This window comes from Micromys minutus (genome assembly GCF_963924665.1).
Source record: "Micromys minutus genome assembly, chromosome: 25".
NCBI classification, from domain to species: domain Eukaryota; kingdom Metazoa; phylum Chordata; class Mammalia; order Rodentia; family Muridae; genus Micromys; species Micromys minutus.
In genome coordinates, this window is record NC_137960.1 from 14,333,959 (window position 1) to 14,356,772 (window position 22,814).

The 22,814-nt window shown below is 45.5% G+C and overlaps 1 protein-coding gene across 3 annotated transcripts in view; it reads left to right on the forward strand.

The window, feature by feature from the left end:
• The first annotated feature begins 20,523 nt into the window (after window positions 1–20,523).
• BICC1 (BicC family RNA binding protein 1) overlaps window positions 20,524–22,814 on the forward strand; it is a 204,908-nt gene continuing 202,617 nt past the window's right edge. For all 3 annotated transcript variants that reach the window (XM_080937539.1, XM_080937540.1, XM_080937541.1), the window contains exon 1: window positions 20,524–20,786. In XM_080937539.1, the coding sequence (XP_080793665.1) occupies window positions 20,591–20,786 (196 nt within the window). In that variant the 5' untranslated portion in view covers window positions 20,524–20,590. The remainder of the gene's footprint in view (window positions 20,787–22,814) is intronic.

Genomic DNA, 22,814 nt, shown 5'->3' on the forward strand with positions numbered 1-22,814 from the left:
TTGTCACATGTTGGGGTACAAGTGCTCACACACACACACACACACACACACACACACACACACACACACGTCATAAAAACAACAACAGCAGCAAGCTGGCCCAATCTGGCCTGTGCCTGGCTTTTCATTAATAATTTATCAAAAACTAGCTATTTGTTAATGTGTTATTCTAGTGGACACATCAGGGCTCAGAGCTGTGACAGAACACGGGACCTGAAGGTAAGTTTGCTAAACCTGATCGGTATGATTACATTTTAAAACTTTTGTTTTTGTTTTTGTTTTCTTTTTACAGTAAACAGTTTTGCATATAGCTATAACCCATCACCTCAGTTTCTTTCTATAATTCAAAAATGTACACACGAACCAGAACAACCTGAGATGATTACAGTGTATCTTTCTCTCTCTCAATCTCTCTCTCTCTCTCTCTCTCTCTCTCTCTCTCTCCCTCTCTCTCTCTCTCTCTCTCTCTCTCTCTCTCTCTCTGTGTGTGTGTGTGTGTGTATCTGTAGCCTATCACCTGTTGTGGGAAGTGTCTTGTTCCAGAGAAACAACGACAGGTTTTGCTAGCTGGCAGCTGGCAATCTATTGGCCACCTCTTAGAGGACTTGGCAAGATGGCTGATTCTTTGGCAAGATGGCTGATTCTTTGGCAAGATGGCTGATTCTTTGACTTTTTGTCCCCTTTCTTTTGTGACAGCTTTGTCTCTTCCCCTGTAACTGCTGTCTTTTCACGTCCTCTCTAGGTGGACTCCCTTCTCCAGGGCTTCCTTGCTCCTAGCCTCTCCGTGTCCTCTTCCTGAATTTGAACTCAGCCACGTCCCAGCCTCTGTCTTTACCTGCTGAAGCTCTGGCAGGCTCTGAGCTCCATCATGCTATGAGGGACCAGGTAGTGATGGAGCCAGGAAATGCCAGCGATCCTCTGTGTCCTTTAAAGTCCAGGCTTGGGAAACAGGGGAGGCTGGCAAATGTTTGCAACTCCCCAGGGGAACCTGGGAAAACCTGTTGGGGTTGAAGTCTGTCTTGTTCTATTTTTAAATCAGCCCACAACCCTGGTCATTCACTTTCCCCAGGCCTCGGTTTGTATTTAATCAATCATTATAATAATAAAAGGATCATGCTTTGTGTGCGTGTGGAGGCCAGAGGGCATCCTCCTGGGTCGTTTCTAAAGACATTTCTAAGCTGTCCACTTATTTTTGTTTGATGACGTTTAATTAATTAGTTTCCAAATTGTAATTCATTCATTCATTCATTAATTTTGAGACGGGTTATTCTGTTTAGCCCTGGTTGTCCTGAAACTACAGAGATCCACCTGCCTCTGCATCCCGAGTGCTGGGATGAAAGGTGAGGACCACTGTACCTGGCTGGCTCAGTGACATATTTATTAATGGAATACTGTTTAACATTAACAAGAGTTGTACTCCTCAGAGAGATGTGACAGGCCGTAAGGGAACAGTTAGACACGGTGGAAACAGTTCTCACTGCTCTAGATGTGTTTGTAAACTCCAAAATGGGTGTTTCTCGAAATGGCGCAAACGGGATGTTTAGGGGACGTTGGTCCTATGCCAAGCACTCTGAAGTTTAGGATGCCCTGTGCCATCTGCATTAGTGGGACCTGGCTGAGCATTCAGGAAGCAGAGGCAGGTGGGTCTTTGTAAATTTGAAGGCAGCTTGATCTAAATGGTAAGTTTCGGTTTTAAAGTAAATAACGTCAATGCCGTAAAGTGAGTTTGGGCGCTCAGTCTTCGAACACTGAAAGCCAGTATCCTGCCCATGATGGGTCCTACACACTTTCATTTCTTAATTGGATTCAAAGCCACATTCCTCCTACCTCAGCTGCCAGGTTCTGATGTTGGTTTTCCAGGAGTCTCCCTTTAAAATACAGGATTTGGAGCCTCGGAGACGGCTCACTGGCTCGCCAGCTGCTCCTCTAAAGGACCAGGATTCAGTTGCCAGCAGCTACATAGTGGCCCTCAACCATCGGAACCACAGTACCGGCAGATTCGACGCCCTCTTCTGGCCTTCATGGGAACTGCATGCATCTGGCGAACAGACACACATACCGTCAAGCGCTACAGATATTAAATAAAAATAAGCAAATCTAGAAAGAAATGCATGCACATGTACATTATACATACATGGTTGGAGCGTGCTTTTTCCACTTCAAGACTGTCTTATGCTTATGTGATATAAGAATATTCTTCGCTTTATGGCTTCTTAGCAGAAGTTGCCTCTTTGTTTACAGGACGCAGGCTTTCGTTGAGGTGTTAACTCGCTTTACCATTGCGTACAGTTTTGGTGTGTGAACAACTGGCTAAACCAAAGTCTAACCTGTCTCCTCTTGTCTTAGCCTGCTGGTGGCTTCAGGGCCACTGCTGGAGCTCCAAAGCTGTGGAGTGTGGGACATATTAAAAAAAGTATAGCTTTGGGACTTTTCTTTCTCTTCTTTTTGAATCCTGGAAAGTTCATTCCTTCCCTATTGCTGTCATTCCTACACTGCTCCTGTAGCTCCCGATGTCTAAAACGCCCTCGCAACCATTCCGCTTCCTGCTTACTTTTAAGTAAACACTGGGAACCCACTCTTGGACTGTTCTGACTGGCTTTTGGTGAAGTCCCTTTTGTTCAGGCTGACAAAATGTACTATTGTTGTTGTTTTCTGTAGTGAAACCCCTCCCTCTGCCAAATGACACACAAACCATTTATAAGGTGCGTGTTGGGAGGGTGTATGCTTAGGGGTCTGCCTGTGTCTTACAAAGCGCTAAAGAGGCAGATACAATGATTGGAAAACTACCAGTGAGAAAATCTGGGGACAGGGTGCCTACCCACCTTTGCCTAAGGAGCAAGGGACTAATTGGCATTCCCACACGTACAGCGCTCTGAACAAAAGGGCTCCAAGGTGACCTATGTCGTTTTCCATGTCCCTTCCTATGTATTGTGATATGTCTACCCTACAGACCGTTTCCTCTTTCCTCATCAAATGATAGCCCAGTGGCCCTTAGATCAGAGCAGAATGTAGCTGAGCAGGATTTGTGAGATGTCTCTCCAGGAGCCTGTCTAGTAACCTCGGTCTAACGTTGTATTAGTCAGGGTTCTCTAGAGTCACAGAACTTATGAATACTCTCTATATAGCAAGGAATTTACTGGTGACTTACAGTCTGTAGTCCAATCCCTTAACAATGGCCGGCAGTAGCTGTGAAGCCCAAGGGTCTAGCAGATGCTCAGTCCCACAAGGCAGGCAGGTGAAGAGAGACAGCCTTCCTTGTTCCAATGTCCTTCTGTAGGTGTGTCCCAGATTAAGGGTGTGTACCACCTTACCTGGATCTGGGACTTGCTTTGTCCCAGATGACCTTGAGCTCAGACATCTTCTCGTCTTAGTATCCTAAGATCCACAGCCTCTATGCCTCAAGATCAGGATCACAGGCGAGCCTCCCAATTCTGGATTGTGGTTCATTCCAGATATAGTCAAGCTGATAACCAGGAATAGCCACTACAAACGTGGTCATCCCTCACAAGTGTGGTGAAAGTGTAAAGAGCCATGGAGTGGGGAAAAGCTTTTCACTTTTTAGCGACACATCGACAACTATTCAATGTATGGTTGAGATTTTTAGTCTGTTCCTTAGAGGAGCCCCTCCCCCTCATCCTTTTATGAATCACCATTACACTTATATTCAATAATTCATATACATTATAATATTATACACATTAATTTATCAATGTATACAATGATTAACCAATAATTATGTACTAACCACCAATCACCTAATATGATACTTAATAACTATACACTATATACTTATTAATACATTATAATATATATTAATTTATACTGAGAATGCCTTAAATATTAGCTCATACTCACTTAATGTGGATCCTATAGGCTACAGAGAATTTTCCCTCTAGTTTTAAGATCTGTTTCTCCTTAGGTGTATTTGTGAGTGTACACCGCAGAAGTGCAAGGTCTGTAGAGTCCAGAAGAAGGCTCTGGATCTCCTGGAGCTGGGCTTGCAGGTGGGTGCTGGGGGCTGAACTCAGGTCCTCTGGAAGAGCAGCAAGCCCTCCTCACTGTGGAACTGCCTGCCATTCCTCCAGCCCTGTTCCCAGGTTGCAAGTGTGCAATCTTTCTATATTTTTTTTTGTTATTTATAGTGTATGTGTGAGTGGGAGATACAGAGAGAGCCGTGTGTGTGTGTGTGTGTGTGTGTGTGTGTGTGTGTGTGTGTAGGTGCCTGTGGTAACCAACAGAGGACATCATATTCTCCTGGAGCTGGAGGGACCGTTGATTGTGAGTCACTCAACATAGATGGTGGGAACTGAACTTGGATCCTCTGGAAGAGCCGTTCATGCTGTAAACAGATGAGGTATCTCTCAACCCCAAAGGCACCTCCTTAGTGCAATGTTTGTCATATCCAGCGACACTTTCTCATCACTGAGTACTATGTCTTCTCTTTCCCCAGGCAGAACCTACTTATAACTTGATTTAAAGCAAAGGAAGTATGGCTTGTATTATTGAGAGGGTCTTAGTTAATTTTTTTTTGGAAGATATAATTAAGGTCTCCCCAAAATGGGACTGGGTTGGCAGATGGGGAAACTCGACCACCATTTCCTGCCACCATCTAAATCATGTACCCAAACAAAAAGCAGCCTATGCCCCTCTTTGATTTATGATGAAATCCATTAAAGATTCGACGGTGGTCTTGGAACGTAGAGCTCCGAGAAGCAAATATTTATTTCACAGAATAAGAATGATCGGTGCTGACCAAGCAGGAAGTGAATAGCTGAGCACATGTGGGCAGAAAACGCGGCTTCGTGTGCAACCGATTTCCGGGCAGTTGGCTTCCTGTAACTCGCTCAGGAGTTGATTTTTAAAGAATGCTTCCTTTGGAGCCAAAGTTCTTCCTACTTGGTTTCAACCCAAAGGTGAACATTTTTGGGAAAAGGTTAAGTCTTTTCAGATGTGTTGGAGGTTCGTGAAGAGGAAAAGCAAAACCATCCTCCGGCGTCTGTTACTTCGGGCTTCACGCTGGAACGCCGAAGAGTTTGACCATCGCTGGCTTTGCTCTGTTTTGAGAGTCTCAGGATTTGTTCCAAAGAACTAGTTGATGGGAAAACAAAATTCTTGTTAAACAAATTCTCAAAATAGCCACTGTGGTACTTGCTGAGACAAGTCAACCCATCAGTCCACGGGAAAGGCGATTCTAAAAGCATCTCTACAGAAATGATCCCCAGGAAAATTGGTAGGGCAGAGTATATTCGAACTCCAGAAAAAATAAAAATAAAAAAGAATGAAATGCAAGACGTAGTTGAGCTTTAAAGCTTTAAAGGACCTATAGATTGGGTAAAAAAAAATGTTCAAAGTCAAAACCAATGCGATGGTAGTTCATCACTGATAGTTGTTAACTGTGTGTCCTTAGTTATGGTACTTCCTGTCTCTCAGTCCTAGAGTTCTCTTCTCAGGGGTCACAATAAAACAATCTACTTTAGAAGATGGTTGGCTAAGGCAGGGGGAGTGGTCTGTGATCTCGGAATTCGAGAGGCTGAAGCCAAAGCTTCGTGCATTTGAGTTTGACTTGGCCTGCATAGGGAGACCCTGATTTTTGTTTTTGTTTGTTTGTTTTTTTTTAATGTTGTTAGCATTGAATGAAAAAATAAACAAAAAGTATTCAGAAGCATGAATAGATGTTATCATATGTCCCCAAATGTTTCCTGTGACATATTCTTCAACTGCCTTAAGCTAAATACACATATTACCTAAAAAACAAAAAACAAAAAAAAAAAAAAAAACAAAAAAAAAACAAAACTGCCATTTTTTTGTGGTTGTGCAAAAACCTTAGTTTCAGCCCAACATGTTTTCTTTTCCCTTAGGTCCACGATTCCAAGTAACACAGCTTCTCTTTGCCGTGAAGGTGACTTGTCACACCTGCTGTCTCCCCCCCCCCCCATCACGGCACAGAAGGAGGGACCCGTTTGGAGTGGGACAGTTTTGTAGTATGAGCTATCAAATATGCATAGTAAAAATTCCGCAGCTCTCGACGGTCTGCAGGCATTTAATCTACTCTGGAAGGACAAAAGGGGAATCGCATGGAAATGGAAGAAGTCTGGCTCCCAGCAGGCCTCTGTGCTTAGCCTCTCCTTACCATTCTAGAACCATCTAAGAACAGGAATATTCCTAATGCCACCAGTTTTAAATTACTTCATACATTTCTTTAAAACACACACACACACACACACTTTAAGGACCCCCAAATTTTTGTGATTTTGTGTGTATGTAAGTGTATGTGCACAGTACACGTGTGTGCAATGCCCAAAGGCGGCCAGTAGAGGGCGAGAGATCTCCAGACCTGGATGGAGTTGGAAGCATTGAGCGTTGCCTTATGTGGGTTCTGGGAAATGAATTCTTGCAAGAGCAGTCTGAGCTGCGAACATCAGGGAAACATCTTCAATCCTATGCTTCTCTTTTATATGATATAAATCCATTCCTGAATTTCTGTTTGTTTGTTTGTCTTTTTGAGACGCCGTTTCTCCGCGTAGCCCCGGCTGTCCTGGAACCTGTTCTTTAGACGCAGGCTGCTCTCAAACTCAGACACCCATCTGCCTTTACCTCCTGAGTGCTGGGATGAACATACTTAAGACACAGCGAAAGCATTTAAAATGTGTTTACCACAGACACCTAATCCTTTGGGTTGAAGTGTTTCTTACTGTTTTCTGTTTTGCAGCTGCCTGTATCTCCTCTAAGCCTCTGGTCCTAACATACAGTGTGTCTTTTGAATGAAAGTGACCGACATTTTCATTTACTTCTTGAGCATTTTATCTATTTGCTTGTTTGTTGCGCTGCAGATTTAAGCCAGGGCTCGGCACACACTATCTCTTAACTCTAAGGTAGTGGTTCTCAAAGTTCCTAATGCTGCGACCCTTTAATGTCCTTATGCTGTGGAGACCACCCCTCACCATAAAATTATTTCATTGCTACTTCATAACTGTATTTTGCTACATATCATAACCCACAGGTTGAGTACCACTGCTAAGGGCTCTGGGCACACAACATCTCTGCCTTTTGGGAAGACTGTTTCCATATGCCAACTTGTCTTGACATACAAACATACCTGTAAGCATATCTAACTTTTACCATCAAAGGATAAACAGAAAATGCATTTCAAAGGTAGAAAATGCCCCACATTTTATAATCCTAAACTTGGTGGTGAGTGGCAATCTGAATCTTAAGACAACAAAAGATGAATTTAAACCTCCTAAATAAGAAACATCTGGCGGAAGACCCAAGGCACCTATTTTCTCTTAGCATAAATAGTGTGTGTCCGCTGGCCAGAGATGGCTGCGGTTATGTGGTGTACCAAAAAGGGCCAAAAACAGGAGCAAGAGCGGACCAGACCCGAAGGCACTCACAGAGCAAACAGCTCCTCAGACAACAAATGTCATTGGTTTTAAGAACGCAGTTTTGATTTGCTCTGTCTCTAGTTTGAGGATCTTTACGGACAGATAGCCTTTGGTTTTATGATCTTCATATTTTAAACCATTGAAATGCAAGGATCGTGGTCACACACTCACTTGACAATATGATAATCCGGTCAACTTTGGAGGTGTGGTTTCGGGGTGCTCAGCAGTGTGACGGCTACGCAGCTTGTGAACAGGGGAGGAAGCGGCCAGCCGCAGCGCTCTTCCCGAAGGGCGACAAAGGTATGGCGTGTTTAAAAGTTGCTTTTTATCTGATAAGCCATGCGAAAACTTTAGTTTTCTTTAGCAGGAGGGAAGATGAAAAAGAATTATAATTTTGAAAAAGTCTCTCTAATCACGCAGGGTTCAATGTGTATCGATTGATATTTATACTTAGTTGACATTTGTTTAAAAAAATAAAATATAGAAATACAGATAAGCCAAGTACTGTTTTAAAATCTATAATTATAATCTACTTAAAGATAATCATCTATAGTTCGGTATATATATCTAGACCCTTGGATTATCATGTGGTCATAGTCAAGATTCGGTTTTTAGATCTCCCCCTCTCTCTCCTCTCTCTCGTGTGTGTGTGTGTGTGTGTGTGTGTGTGTGTGTGTATGTGTGTGTAATCCAGAAGAGCACATGGGATTCCCCTAGAGCTTGAGTTACAGATGGTTGTGAGAAGACATGTAGTTGCTGGGAACTGAATAAGGGTCCTCTGCAAGAGCAGTAAGTGCCCTTAACCACTGAGCTATCTCTCAGCCCCCCTCAATCAGGATTTAAAGGTTCAAAAATGTAAGAATACCATATACTCATGATATAATATAATCTCAATGTATACACGGAATTTTTTCCCCTGAAAGCTGCTTTCTAAACTGTGGATTATAATATAGACACTCTGACAGGTCACGCAGAAAACTCCGACCTTTCTTGTTTCCCAGAAGGCCACAGGGAGAGTTGGTAGCCTTCCGTGGTGACTGCAAACTGTCATCGACACAGGTGCTGTGGCATCACTGAAGCACCTTCCTGTGGGGTGGATGAGGCCATAAGGAAGCTGGTTCATAGTGGGTCATGCCGATGGCCTGATCAACCATGTCTTCTCTGAGGATCATCTGAGTGGAAATGACCTGCTGTCATAGATAAGGATGCTGTTGGTTCAGAATCAGTGTTTTTCTGGACATCACACAGCTGGGCCTTGTTTCTTCAGCCCTTTATGTCTTTGGACAGAGGGAGTTCAATCCAATTATGTTGGAAGCAACTGTCCGAGAAGGGCATCTGCCTGTTCATTGTTTTGTTTCTGTTAACCCCCTGTTTCTCTCTCCACCTTCGTCTTGTGTGTTCTGTTGACTTTTTTTTTTTTAATCGATGCTTTTGATTCTTTACTTATGTAATTATTTTAGGTCGTTTTGGAGGCGTGTGGTTACCTTGGAGCTGATAGAAAGTATCAAAGTTCAGTCTTTAAAAATACCCAGTGGGTGGAGAGATGTCCTTGTCAGTAAAGAAGCTGTCGTGTAAGCAGGGGGACCTAAGTTTCTATGGCCCCTGCCTGGGGGAGCAGGAGTGAGACAGGAGGCTCTCTGGGGCTCACTGCCCAGCCAGCCTAGCCAGTTGGTGAGCTTCAGGCTCAGTGAGAGACCCTGTCTCACAGCCTAAGGTTGAAAGCAACAGAAGATGCCAATGTTGACCTCTGGCCTCCACATTCCTCTCTGCACACTGGACACACATTTGAGTGTGCATGCACTCAGCAGACCAAGCACAACCTAACCTCATACTAAACCACCAACTTTTATTTCTTCGACTTGAATATGACAACAGTAACTATTGATGCAATGTATACCTTGCATATAGTATATCTTGTGACACATTTATATATGGTGTATCTTGTAACATATTTGCATACAGCAACATATTTGCATATAATGTATCTCTGACATATTTTCAGGCATTGCTATTATTAGTTTGTCTTTTAAAGTGTTTCCTATAGATGCAATAATTTAAAGTACCTCGCACATAACCCCAACAGTAATACAACACTCTTGTATTTGCTTTTATTGAGACAGGGTTTTTCTATGTATCCCTGGCCAACCTGGAAATCGCTCTGTAGACCAGGCTGACCTCGAACTCAGAGACCTGCCTGCTTCTGCCTATTAAGTGAACTGCATGCATTATAATCGCTAGGCTTCTATATTTGCTTTTAGCTGCAACCTTCTTACTTTGATACACGATCATGGCTGTTGGGCAGCTGATAAATTTTGCTTGCAGAGCTCTCTGACAATCTCTCTCTTCTTTTTCTTCTTCCTCTCTCCCCCTGAATAAACTGTGTTTCTAATGAAGAAAATGTACAAAGTACATTATGCCACTTAAAAAACAGATGCACTTGTTTTACCTTGTGTGTACAAGGATTTGCCTGCATGCGTGTAGGTGCACTGTCTATGTGTGGTGCCCCCAGTGGCCAGAAGGGGGCATTGGCTATCCTGGAGCTGGAGTTAGAGAGTTGTGAGCAGCCATGAGAGTTCTCATAACTGAGCCCAGGTCCTCTGCTCTTAAGCTCCGAACCATCTCTGCAGCCCCATATTAGGGCACTTCTTGAGTAGCTAACAAGCTCACCCCTCATTGCTCTACAGAAAGGACCGAGGGGACCCCAGGGGAGCATCTATCCACAGCAACTGTGTTGCCAACTTTCTATTGTGGCGGCATATACCTAAGATAAGCAGCTGAGAACAGGGAGAGATTTCGCTGGGTTCCTAGTTCTGAAGTTTCAGTTCGTGGTCTGTGGGTTTCCTTGGTTTGGGTCTGTAATGGACACGCTGGAGGAAGCATGCGACAGAACAGATCTGTTTGCCTCACGGTGGCCTGCAAGGAAAGATGGCAACCTGCAGGGGCTGAAGTTCCAATGTTCCCTTCACCAGACAACCTAAGCCTTTAATACATGTGCCACTGGGAGACATTGAAGAACCGCACCATAATAGTCAGAGAGGCAATGAGGCCCTGACCCGACAGCCTAATGGGTTGCCTTAACAACCACAGGAGCTGGGAGCTGAGCTCCACTCAGCTAAGCCCTGCCATGACACCACACTCCTAGGCCATCCGAATGAAGCCTTCTTCTGAATGACCTGTCCCCAGCAAGCACCAACTAGACTACATGGGGGACTCTTGACCTCTCGAAACCCAGAAATACCTCACTTTTTTTTTTTTTTAATTTACAAGTTCTTCATAATAAAGTTTAAAAAACACCCAAGACCCAGAAATAACAAATGTTTGCCATTTTAAACGGCTAAATTTGGGAGTCGTTAGCTTTGCAGAAATAGATAATGGACCCAGGTCCAAGTGGCCGGCGGCCCAGTGGGTAGTCACCAGGGATTTGGCTGGAAGGGCTGTGTTCTTTTCTCCAGGAGACGGTGACAATGACTGACTCACCAAATCCGTCATCCTGCGGGTGGGGGTGGGGGGCTTCTCTGTGTGTGTCCAGCCTTTCTTCAGCTTGTTGCTGAGCTGGTCTCTTCTCTTCCACACTAGAAATTCCCTCAAGTCGTGGAGACTTTGTGCTCTGAGAGCAACCCTTCAATTTTCATCTAGTCCACGGTAACGTCCCCAATTTTTATAGGTGGAATTAAGTCAAGAACGAGACTTGCCCAGAGTCACATAATTAGAGAAAGTGTGTACGTGTGGGTTTAAAGACAGCATCTCCCGAGGTCAGTTAAGGGCTATTGATACTTGAAGGTATTGATTCACATGGCCATAGCTCGCTGCCCAGTCTGATGGGGAGAACTGTTTGATTCTTACTCATTTTCGGCTACGCTAACAAAGATCCTGAAGGGATGAGCAGAGACGCAGTGACCAGGATGTTTGTGTCTCTCCCTCTGAGGCTCCCCTCCACTGAGGAAGAGGGCAGCAGCTTACGCTTGTTGGGAGCTGTCTTCTAGTCGCTTAACCGCAGCGGTTGATCCAACTCTGGCAAGCAAGATTCCTAGTGAGAGCCAATTGCGAATGCTTAGCCTTGGCTGCTCAGACTGTGTGTGGAGAAGCATTTCCTGACCTGGAGTGGAAAAGAGCTGTGATCAGCTAGTGATGGCAGCCATCAAAGAGGCCGGGTGTGGTGAAGGGAGAAAGATGGACTTGGCCGTTGGGCTTTCTGTGCACTCTAGTCCTGGCTGTGGCTTCTGAGAATCTTCTCTTTCTGCTATGACCCACACTTCCCACACCAGCTGCCTGGGAAAACTCTGAAAAGGTCAGTGGCTCCTATTCTTGGAAGCTATTTCTCCTTGTTTGATGTGAGGTTTAGCACGTAAGTGGCCACAGTGGCTTTTACCTTGGGACTGCGTGTGGCTTCAGAAGCCCAGCCAGCCTGCGGGCTGGATGCTTTCCTGGCTCTCCACGCTTCCATCCTGGCTAAACCTCTAAGTCACCTTTGCCAGCAGGCTGTCAGTTCCTTAAAAAACACGACATGGGGAAGGTACAACTTCGCACATACTTACTGTTGTCTTTTGCCAAAACATTCCTTTTTTTTTTTTTTTTTTTTTTATTTTTTAAGCTCCAGGGTGTTAGTCTAAGGATAAAAAGGGACCACAGGTGAGGTCAACACTTCAGCTCAAAAGCACAATTAACAGGAGCCTTGAAACCGTGACAACAGGAGAAGCTGTGAGTCTGGGCAGATGCCTTCTTGGGTGGTGGTCTCAGCAGGGCACTGTAGGGCGCTACCCTTGTCTGAGATACAGATTACTGTGAAAGCCCCTGTCCATCTTCAGCATTCTTGTCTGTCTGTCTGTCCTCACCTGTCCACATCCAACCAGCTTAGTCTCTTTTTTGATGGTCCAGTTTTTTTTTTTTTTTTTTTAGGTGTTGAAAATACCAATAATGACTTTTTACATTTGAGACTTTTTTTTTGTTGTTGTTCCAAATTCATCGCATGGAAATAGCAAGAGAACCCTAACCACTCTACACCTGTAAGGGCTTTTCCCATAACCCTCTTCGAACTAGAAAGTGATAAATAAAATAAAATAAAACTCCTCAGGCAGCCTGAGGCTTCTGGCTGTGTGACTGTGACCTTATGCAAAGGTCAGGGGACACTTTTGTAGAGTTTCTTCCCTTCCTTCCAGCTTCACATTTTCACCTGGTTTCTGGGGATCAGACATGGGTGTCAGGCAAGTGTCTTTCCCCACACAGTCATCTTTGCAGCCCAACCACGTGAGTTCACAATTATTTTGTGCCAGATGACGCTCCTTCTGTGTCTTCCCACAGGTCTGATCCAGCGGAGAATGCTGCTTCCTACCGGTCACCTCCAATGGCAGCTGGAGTCTTGCTAAACTCTTCTTTGTGTGTGTGTGTGTGTGTTTCCCCAATACTCTGTGGCTACACTGTGTGTGCCTTTTTTTTTTCCCTCAAGTCGTTACTCTGTGGCTACAGAGTTGTCTAAAAATGGAATGATAGATTAATTCCCAAGTGTGAGGTTTTAACCTCACTGTTAAAAGACCCCAAACTTTTTTTTAAACCAGGGAATTGCTGGGGTAGGAAACACAAGATGAAAGGCACGAGCCCTCCCTGTAGAATTTCAGGCATCAGGTGCATTATGATGAGAACAGTGACACTGATGATGGTGATGACGACGATGACGATGATGATGGTGATGACGACGATGACACAGTAAAGGTAGTATGAACGCACAGACAATTGTTTGAATAGGACCAGTGTGACATTCCTTGGAAATAAAAGGTCAGGGAAGCCGGATGAGCTGGTAGTGGGTGTTGATGAAAGTGGAGGGAACTAAAGAGGAGAATATGCAGATGGGGAGACAGTGTTTGCAAAGCTCTAGAGCGCAAATGGCTCCCCACTGTTGGGGTGTGCAAGGCAGGAATCTGAGGCAGGTAGCAGAACAGGAACCTGGGTTGAGCACTGTAGCTGCCACCTGGGAAGCAAGTGGCCATGTTGAGATTATTCAGACATAATTGAATGTCAAGTGCTGAAGAAACAGAAATGCCACCAGGCAGTGGGGCGCGGGCCTTTGATCCCAGCATTTGAGGCAAAGGCAGGCAGATCTCTGAATTCAAGGCCAGTCTTAGTCAAGGTTTTTATTGTTGCAATGAAACTCCATTGACCAAAAGGCAAGTTTGGAGGAGAGGGTTTATTTTGCTTACACTTCCACATTGTAGCCCATCACTGAAGGAAGTCAGGGCAGGAACTCAGATAGGGCAAGGAACCTGGAGGCAGAAGCTGGTGCAGAGGCCATGGAGGGATGCTGCTTACTGGATTGCTTCCCCTGGCTTGCTCAGCCTGCTTTCTCATAGAACCCAGGTCTACCAGCCCAGGGATGGCACCACCCACAATGGCCTGGGCCCTCCTACCCTTGATCATTAATTGAGAAAATGCCTCACAGCTGAATCTCATGGTGGCATCTCCTCAACTGAGGCTCCTTCCCCTCTGATGACTCTAGCTGTGTCAAGGGGACACACAAGACCAGCTGGTACACTGATCTACAGAGTGAGTTCCAGGACAGCCGGGACTACACAGAGAAACCCCGTCTCTGCAAACAAACAAGAAAGAAAAAGAAGAAAGGAGACTTCTGGGTGAGTAGGAATGGTGCCTTGTGTGAAGTTTTCAAAGAATAAATGAAAAAAATTACTTTAAAAGTAGAATAGCCTCTTTAATATAAACTCTTGTGACTACTACAAAACGTCTAAATTTGGGGATCCTTATTTTTGTATTTTGCCTTAGAAAAAACAAGACCATTATACCTGTTAAAAAAAAAAAAAAAAAAAAAACAAAATACTAACCCATTCTTTTCTCAAAATGTTCTAAGTAGTTTTTCCTTTCATCAGGTGTCCTTTAATAGAGATTAATAGAGATTAGATGCATACATTTAAGGTAAATAACATCAAAATCTTATTTTTCTAAAAAATTATTATTATTATTTGTGAAACTGGGACTTCTTTGTTTTTGTTTTCATGACTGGGTTCGAAGACCAGGCTGGCCTCGAACTCAAAGATTTGCCTGTCTGCTTCCTAGGTGCTGGGATTGAAGGTGTTCATCGCTAGGCTAGTACCCGGCAAATGTGAAGACTTGATGTACTTGATTCATTGAAGGATCTGTTTCTATAGTTTGAGTTTCAGATGAAACTGTAGTTTTCAGTTGAAAAACTACTCTCTTCCTCAAGAAACAGAAAGTTAAAGGAAAATTTTGAAAGGCGGAAAAACCCCATGTGCCCAGGAAAACAAAAAGTGTGGTTTTAAGTGTGCTTCAGTTTTTGTGGAAAGAGCACAGTTCCCTTGAATTCTTGGTTCTGTTATTTACATGTTTTCTTCATTTCAATGATAATATGATGAGACTATGTTCCGTTAATTGCTTTTCCAAAGTGAAAGTAACACACCCGTATGACTTGAGCAATCCAAACTAAAAAGCCAGAGCCGCTTTCTCTCTATTCCCTGCTTTCTATAGGTAGCCACTTCCAACTTCTAGATTGGCTCTGTGTCCAGTCATGTGCCTTTAATTATGTGGTAGGACAGCTAATTCTTGTTCATCAAAGAGCTTTCATCACAATTTATTAATGTCTCCTCAGGAGTGACTCATTTTTTTCGTAAGAACACCTCTCTTTCACCCCCACCTCCACTCCAGGACACTTCTCAGTACTCCAAGCTCCTGGTTTAGCTCTAACATAATTTGGGGGAGATCGGTGGGTGTCCCCAGCTGCAGCCATCACATCTGCAGGACACTGGCTGCAGCTCAGCCTCCCTGCAGAACAGCCTGTTGCACTTGGACTCAATAACTGAGCTCACACACACTTGGAGTTTGCTGTCAGCCGAGGATTATCAAAGCCTTCACCAGGTGTTTTCAATGCCTTTGGGTGTTCCTGTAGTTCAGGAACTCGATTTGATCCCGAAGACATCAGAGTCTCCAGCGTCTCACCTACTCCAGCTCAGGTTCTTGCACTGCTTTCTTGAACTGTTCCTTTACACCCAGACCATCCAGATTCTGAATTCTGCTTTTCTTCTTTAAAGCTCTTGTTTCATTCTCTTATTTGGGGTACTATGAAGTCTTTAGTAGCTCCCTTAGTATAATGAAAATTCTATGCCTGCCAATTATCTATCTATCTATCTATCTATCTATCTATCTATCTATCTATCATCTATATACCAATTTTCTATCAATCATCTATCTATCAACTATCTATCTATCTATCATCTATATATCAATTATCTTTCTATCAACTATCTATCATCTATATATCAATTATCTATCTATCAATCATTTATCTATCTATCTATCAACCATCTATCACCTATCTATCAACTATCTGTCTATCTATCTATCTATCTATCTATCTATCTATCTATCTATCTACCATCTACCATCTATCTCTCTATCTATCTACTATCTATCGATCTATCATCTATCTATTATCTATCCAATCTATCATCTATCCATCCACTCTATTACTTATCCATCCACCCACCCATCCATCCACCCATCCATCCACCCACCCACCCACCCATCCATCCATCCATCCATCCATCCATCCATCCATCCATCCATCTATCCATCCAACCATCCATCCATCCAACCATCCACAGTTCTCATATTTTAAGAATGAGGTTTAGATTTGTGTTTCAAGGCTAGGTTTGCACGTGAAATGATTTCCCACTAGGCACTCCTTCATTGCTTTCTTGTTTCCAATGCTGTATATATTTGATGACACTCATGTTTTCTTTGTGTCTATTCCTAAGAAGCAGCTTGGACTTGGAGAAAAACCTCAAGACAAGCATCTCGAAGCAATTAGAGATTGTGAGTCTCCATGTGAATTGGATAATCCAGGCTGGCCCATCCTTTCACAGAAGCAAAGGCTATTTTAAAAAGTTTTTAAAGGCCTGAGGAATGGATCTGTTGGTGAGGTGCTTACTACCCAACTGTGAGGACCTAAGTTTCACCTCCAGAACCCACACATAAAATCCAGGTGTATTGGAATGTGCCTTATAATGCCAGTTCTGGAGAAGCAGAGACAGGCAGACTGTCAGAGTCCTAGACTGTCTATGGGTCACTGGCCAGGCAGCTTAGCCTACTTGGCAGGCCACAGGCCAATGAGGGACTAAGTCTCAAAAAAAAAAAAAAAAAAAAAAAAAATCCAAAACAAAACAACATGGAAGATTCCCAAGAAATGACACTGGCTGTCACCTGGCTTCCACCCACTTATGCATACATGAATACATGCACATAAATTCCAACATTTTCTCAAAAAGCAAAACCAGACCCTCCACTTTCCCCACTCCACCGAGAGCTCTTGTTTCTCCAAACTCTTAGCAGACTAGCTCGACACTGTCTTAAGAAAAGAAAAACCACACAACATAGGAAATCCTTGTGCTGTAGAGATGAAACCCAACAGTTGACCTGCAGTTTGACAGAGGGAAGGTTTCTACTTTGTAAGTCTTTTAATACTTTTGTTGATGGTCTCAAAACCCTGTGGTATGAAGACCATTTTCTTTCTTTCTTTCTTTCTTTCTTTCTTTCTTTCTTTCTTTCTTTCTTCCTTCCTTCCTTCCTTCCTTTTTCTTTCTTTCTTTCTTTCTTTCTTTCTTTCTTTCTTCCTTCCTTCCTTCCTTCCTTTTTCTTTCTTTCTTTCTTTCTTTCTTTCTTTCTTTCTTTCTTTCTTCCTTTCTTTCTTTCTTTCTTTTTAATGTTTAGTTGCTACCGACTGGGTCTTCCCCGGGCATTGAAGATATTCAAACCTCAGAAAGCATGAAGCCAATACTCCAGCACCAACCAGCCGACTTCACTTTTTGCTCTCTGCCTATTATTCTAGGGACTTCCTCTTCCATCCTCAGTGAAATGTCCTCTCCCCTTGTTTAATTATTCGTGCCCATTCTTGACCATTCCTCTCCAGGCTACTTCTAAAGTCTCAGTGACTTCAAGTACAGAGTGTCATCAACTGCCTCATATTTGCACAGACATGGTTGCAGTCTCATTTGAGAAACCATCTTTCTCCTGAGACAACATCCCAAAACCCGAGCTAGCTTTCCCCCTTTTTCTTACTGCCTCTCTGTCTTACCTTGTGTTCTCTGTCTGATATGTGACCGACCCATGGCAGAATGCTTCGTTAGCTCTTTCCTAAGCCTTTTTCCCCCTTCTCTTTGACCAGCCAAGCCCTATTCCTGCATCTCTCCAGGATGATTGCACACGGGCAAAGATCAGTTTTCTCCCCATCTATGACCCTGGAACTGAAACCCAGATGGTCCTATCTGATTGTCTATCTGACATATTTTCAGAGTTCTCAACAACACCCATCCTCACATGAAGTTGACATTGCGATCATTCCTCTGGTAGAAAAATCTCCCAGCAATCTCTAACTCAGCCCACTGCACTGTGTGTCAGCAGTAACCCTGTGTCTCACCTACCGCCAGTATAACCGATGACACATGGGAAGATTTCCCACAATCCTCTTGTGTCTCTCTACACGGTCCTTGCCTCAGATACCACCCATATTGTCTGTGGTCTAAGATTCCTGTGTAGCATCTACATTGGTCCAACTCTTCTCTTCTTGCCCTGCGGCCTGTCCTCTGAAATACACTGGCATCTCTTCAATGCTCTTATTTAACACACCACCTTGAGTTAGTCTTTTGGTAAATATCGCTGACCTCTTTGGATGTTAGGGTGTTATAGGTTTTCTTGTGTCCTGGTCCCCTTTACAGGGATCCCCTTTAAGAGATTCCTTAATATATAATTATCTTGGGGCAACACCCTGCCTGTCATCCCAGAAGGCCAGTCTTGGGAGTGAAAGGATTGTGTCTTTCTTTGCCCACCATTCCTCTGGGCTGATGGAGCACAGAGAACACAGCAAGGTTCCCTGGATTATTCACTCACAGGGAATGAGGGTGAATACCCTGTCGTGACACTGTGGGTGGTAAGTATGTTCTGCTGAGGAATCACTAGTGATTAAAAAGACTCAAAGGACACATGTTAGTAGGGAGGAGCTGAACAGGGTCTCTGTTCCCAGGTCAGTGAAAGTCACACTGGGCAAAGGCTGTATGGATAGTAGAACTTGGTTGGATTCTTGTTCCTTTCCCTACCTATTCTTCATCATGTTACTTTTCTTGGTTTTGTTTGTTTGTTTGTTTTTGTTTTTTCAAGACAGGGTTTTTCTGTGTATTCATGGCTGTCCTGGAACTTACTCTGTAGACCAGGCTGGCCTCAGACTCACAGAGACCCACCTGCCTTGGTCTCCTGAATTCTAGGACTAAAGGTGTGCACCACCGGGCTCAAGCTGTGTCTACATGTGATTCCTCACCTCTAAATTACACTGATGCTTCAGCTTAGCCAAGCAGGTGCTGATCCTGGAAGAATTTAACAATCACATATATCTGTCTGTCTGTCTATCTACCTATCTATCTATCTATATCTATTTGTCGTGTGTGTGTGTGTGTGTGTGTGTATCTGTCCTCAAATGCAGGTACCAGAAGAAGCCAGAGGAGAGCACCAGATACCCCTGAGCTGGAGTTACAAGCAGCTGTGAGTGATGTGTGCTGGGAACAGAACACTGGTCTCCTGGAAAAGCACCAAGAACACTAACCGCTGAACCATCTCTCCTGCTGGAGATTTTTAGAGGTTCCGTTTTATCATCTGTGTGTGTATGTGCATGAGAGTGTGTATTCCACAGTGCTTTTTGGTGGTTAAAAAGGACAACTTGCTCGGGTTGGGCTCTCCTTCCACCACGTGTGGCCTGAGGTTCTAACTCAGGTTGTCCGGCCTGACAGCCAGTGCTCTTACGTTCTGAGTCACCTCTCCAGCCCCCCGTAAGAGTGTTGATTTAAACACACTGTATGATTATCTATGGCCCCTGGTGAACCCTATGGCTCGCCCCACTAGTAAATTCACCTCTTCCCTCCGCAGGACAGTATTTTTTCTGCTGTATTTATCATCCTTTTCCTCCCAAGAATAGATATTCTTGTGCGTTTGGTCATTCAGTGAAGGGCAGTATGAGTCTGTGTGGCGTGGGGGAGAGTGTGCCAAGCTCACAGCAGGACCTCTGAGCCTGGTGCTCCTCGCTTTGTGAGCAATAGTGCGTGGGATGGCGGGAAGTCAGCATCAGAAGTTGCTTGGGAGGCTTTCATCTTTGGGCTGCCTAGAACTGAGAGGAGCCCCCAGCCTGCCCGGAGAATAAGCTAGTCATCTCTGCGATCTCAGACGGGGAGAGACGCTTCTGGTGGTGAAACTAGTGTCTTGTTGAATCAAGGCCAGATATTAAAGTCAGAAAAGGGCACACTCGCCCATCTCCGTCTCTTTCTTGAAAGTCACACAGGCTCTGCAGGCGCCTGCTCCTGTTGCCCACCTTGGCGGGGTGAAGGTATCTTTGGATTGGAACTGTTAGAGGAAGGTCTGCATAAGTTGGACATTAATCCTGCCTCCAGATGTCCTTTTATTACTCTCTGTTCTCATTCAGACTCCGGGGACAGACTCAGGGTGTCCTGAGATCTGTAAACAGGAGTGGACTTGCCAGTGTGCCCTTTGAGCACTTTGGGGCCACGCTGTGCTTGAACTTGGTCTATTCTAAGTATGGAGAGGGATGGTATCCGGGTGTAGGGACAGACAAGTGATAGTAAGGGACGCGGGCGTGGATAAGGAAACTTGTGTTCCTGGCGGGTGTGAGTTTTTGATGGGGTCTCCATCAAAGTTTGTCGAGTTTTGATGGAGTCTCCATCAAAATACAGAAAAGTGGATGTAAGCGACGAGGGCGCCTGGCGGCCATCCCGGGGAGCTCTGGGTTCGAACTGGGTGAGAGTGTCTGAGAGCCCGAGGGTCCACGCGATGGGTCAGGCGTTCCGGGCGGCGCCGCGCGGCGTGTGGACGTGGTGCGTGTGAGAGAGGGCGCGGGCTGGCCGCTCCCGCCCGCCGCTCCCGGTGGGCCGGGCCGGCCAATGAGCGCGCGAGGCGGCGGCGGGGCCGGCGGCGGCCGGAGGCGCGGGCTGCGCTGTGCGCTCGGAGCGGGCGCTGCGGGCGGGCGGGGGCCGGGGCGCAGCCGATCGGCGGGGCGGGGGGCGGCGCCCGAGGCGGGGATGCGCAGGGCTTCCCGCGGCCACGGCGGCGGCGGGGGGACGAGCTAGCGCTGCGGCGCGCCGAGCCACATCGGCCGGGGCCGGGGCGGCGGCAGCCCGAGCGCCGCTCGCACCATGGCCGCGCAGGGCGAGCCGGGCTACCTGGCGGCGGCGCAGTCGGACCCCGGCTCCAACAGCGAGCGCAGCACTGACTCGCCGGTGGCCGGCTCCGAGGACGATCTGGTGGCCGCGGCGCCCCTCCTGCACAGCCCCGAGTGGAGCGAGGAGCGCTTCCGCGTGGACAGGAAGAAACTCGAGGCCATGCTCCAAGGTAGGCATGCCCCTGCTGCCGATCCTCTACCAAGTCTGTCACGGGATCGCCGCTCAGTCCGCGCACGGGATTCCCTTCCCCCTCCCCCCCAACTTTGCCAACTCGCCCGGATCGGAGGAGCTGGAGGCCCGAGTCGGAGCTGCCGCCCCGAAGTTGCCATTAGAACCGAGGCGGTGCCAGCTGCAGCTGGAACATCTGGGCCGTGGCATCCTCAGGCGTTGGGACCGCCCAGTGTGCGGGGCTCTGCTGGGCTTCCCGCAGCCCGGAGTCCCGGGCCACCCCTGCCGCGTCTTTTTCCTCCCCTCGTCAGTATCCGCTTCCTCCAGCTAGGGCCTGCTCTGATCGCCTGGAAAAGCGCTGCAGATGTCAAGGCTTCAGCTGGGAGCCCCCGCCCCCACGCTGGAGTCTTGGGCTGGAGCAAGTCACCCAGGCATGGGGATCTGTGTCCTGGCAATGTGAGGGTAGCATGTGTCAGGACAGCCGGGCTCCTAAAAGACATCTTGGGTTACATTCGGTTCACAAACTTCTCCCCTGCAGCTGTGGACGTCTGACTTGACTTTCATAATTTGGGTTTACTTTTAATTTTTTTTTTTAAACTCTTTATAGAGTTTCTGGGACTTTCCCAGGAAGAAAAACTTTCTCCACAACTGGATCGGAAGCAAATTCTGATTTATTGCGTCGGGATTAGAGCGAATGGTAACAAGTTCAAGGTCATCTCGACCTTTAAAAATGTTCATTAGCAGCCTACCTGTGTGGTTCACCTCCCACATCCCAAGGCAGAGATGAGGTAGCTGGGATGGGTATTATTTTTAAGACTTGTGAGGAGGTCTGGCCCCTGCTCCCGGGAAGGGAGAATAGTGAGGATTCAGTAGCTCTCATCCTTCATTTCGGAAAGCTTAGAGGTCCACAGACTTGTTTTTATGGCTGGCTGCGTGACTTATTTTGACTTTATCTGTCAATGTATCGCAGTATGGGAGCGAGTTATTCCTCTCTGGAAATGCAGTGGCTTTTCAGAACAATTAAGAGGGTTATTTTAAGAGAGAACAACATGTTTTCCTAAACAATAACTTGGTGGAAGTAAGTATCAGGAGTGCTTGGCGAGCATTTCTGGAAGGACTGAGGACTCGTCTCCTTTGTTGCTTATTTGTGTTGATAAACATCCCAAATGTCCTGTCTTGGGCTCGTTTTCCCTGAAATTATGTAACTTTGTAGGAAAGTAATGGATCTGACAATTGAAGCCGGATTACATTTCAGGAATTTTCATTTGTGACGCTTTCTTATTAGTTCCATGAGTCGGCCTCGCTTTGGGGTTACAAACCAAATGTTACAATTGTGTTGCAGAAGGAATGTAAGATTATAACGAACCTTAAGATCCCAGGCGGATCTATTTCAACCACTTTCCAGCTTCCTTGTGCTGGAATGAGCCAGCGAGCGATTACCAGGAAGAACATGCTGGTATCATTCTTAGTGAATGCCCTCCACAAATACTGCAGTGGTTGCCAGTTTCTCGGCCGTTCACTTGGAAAATCTAGGGGATTTCTTTTTCAGTGAATTTTCATTTTGGATTCAATAAAATATGGGTAGAACATTCAGAAAACACAAACCCTTGGTAACCCTCTTTTAGGCAGGCCATTCTAACTAACATCTGAAGGCCCGAATCACTTTTCAGTGGTCATATGTTTAGCGGCGGGCCTTTATCAACCTATACATAATGAGTTAACCACTCAGTGGTTGGAAAGTTCTTTGAGTCTTTTTCCAGAGTTACTTACATTACTTTGTTGGCAAAGTAAAAGTCCTAGAGGGTAGAACCCAGCTAGCACACAGAGCACCATGCTAGCTTATTACTTTTACCCACCCACATAGACCCCACAGAATCACCCCATTTGTGAACCGAGGGTGATCTTGTGTTTATTTGCTTTATGCTATAGTGGGTATGGACCGCAGAGTTGCCCAGACTTGAATTCAAATCTCTGTGGGACCTTGGGCAAGCTCCCTGGCTTTGCTCTGCCCTCAGTTTCTCCTCCTGTA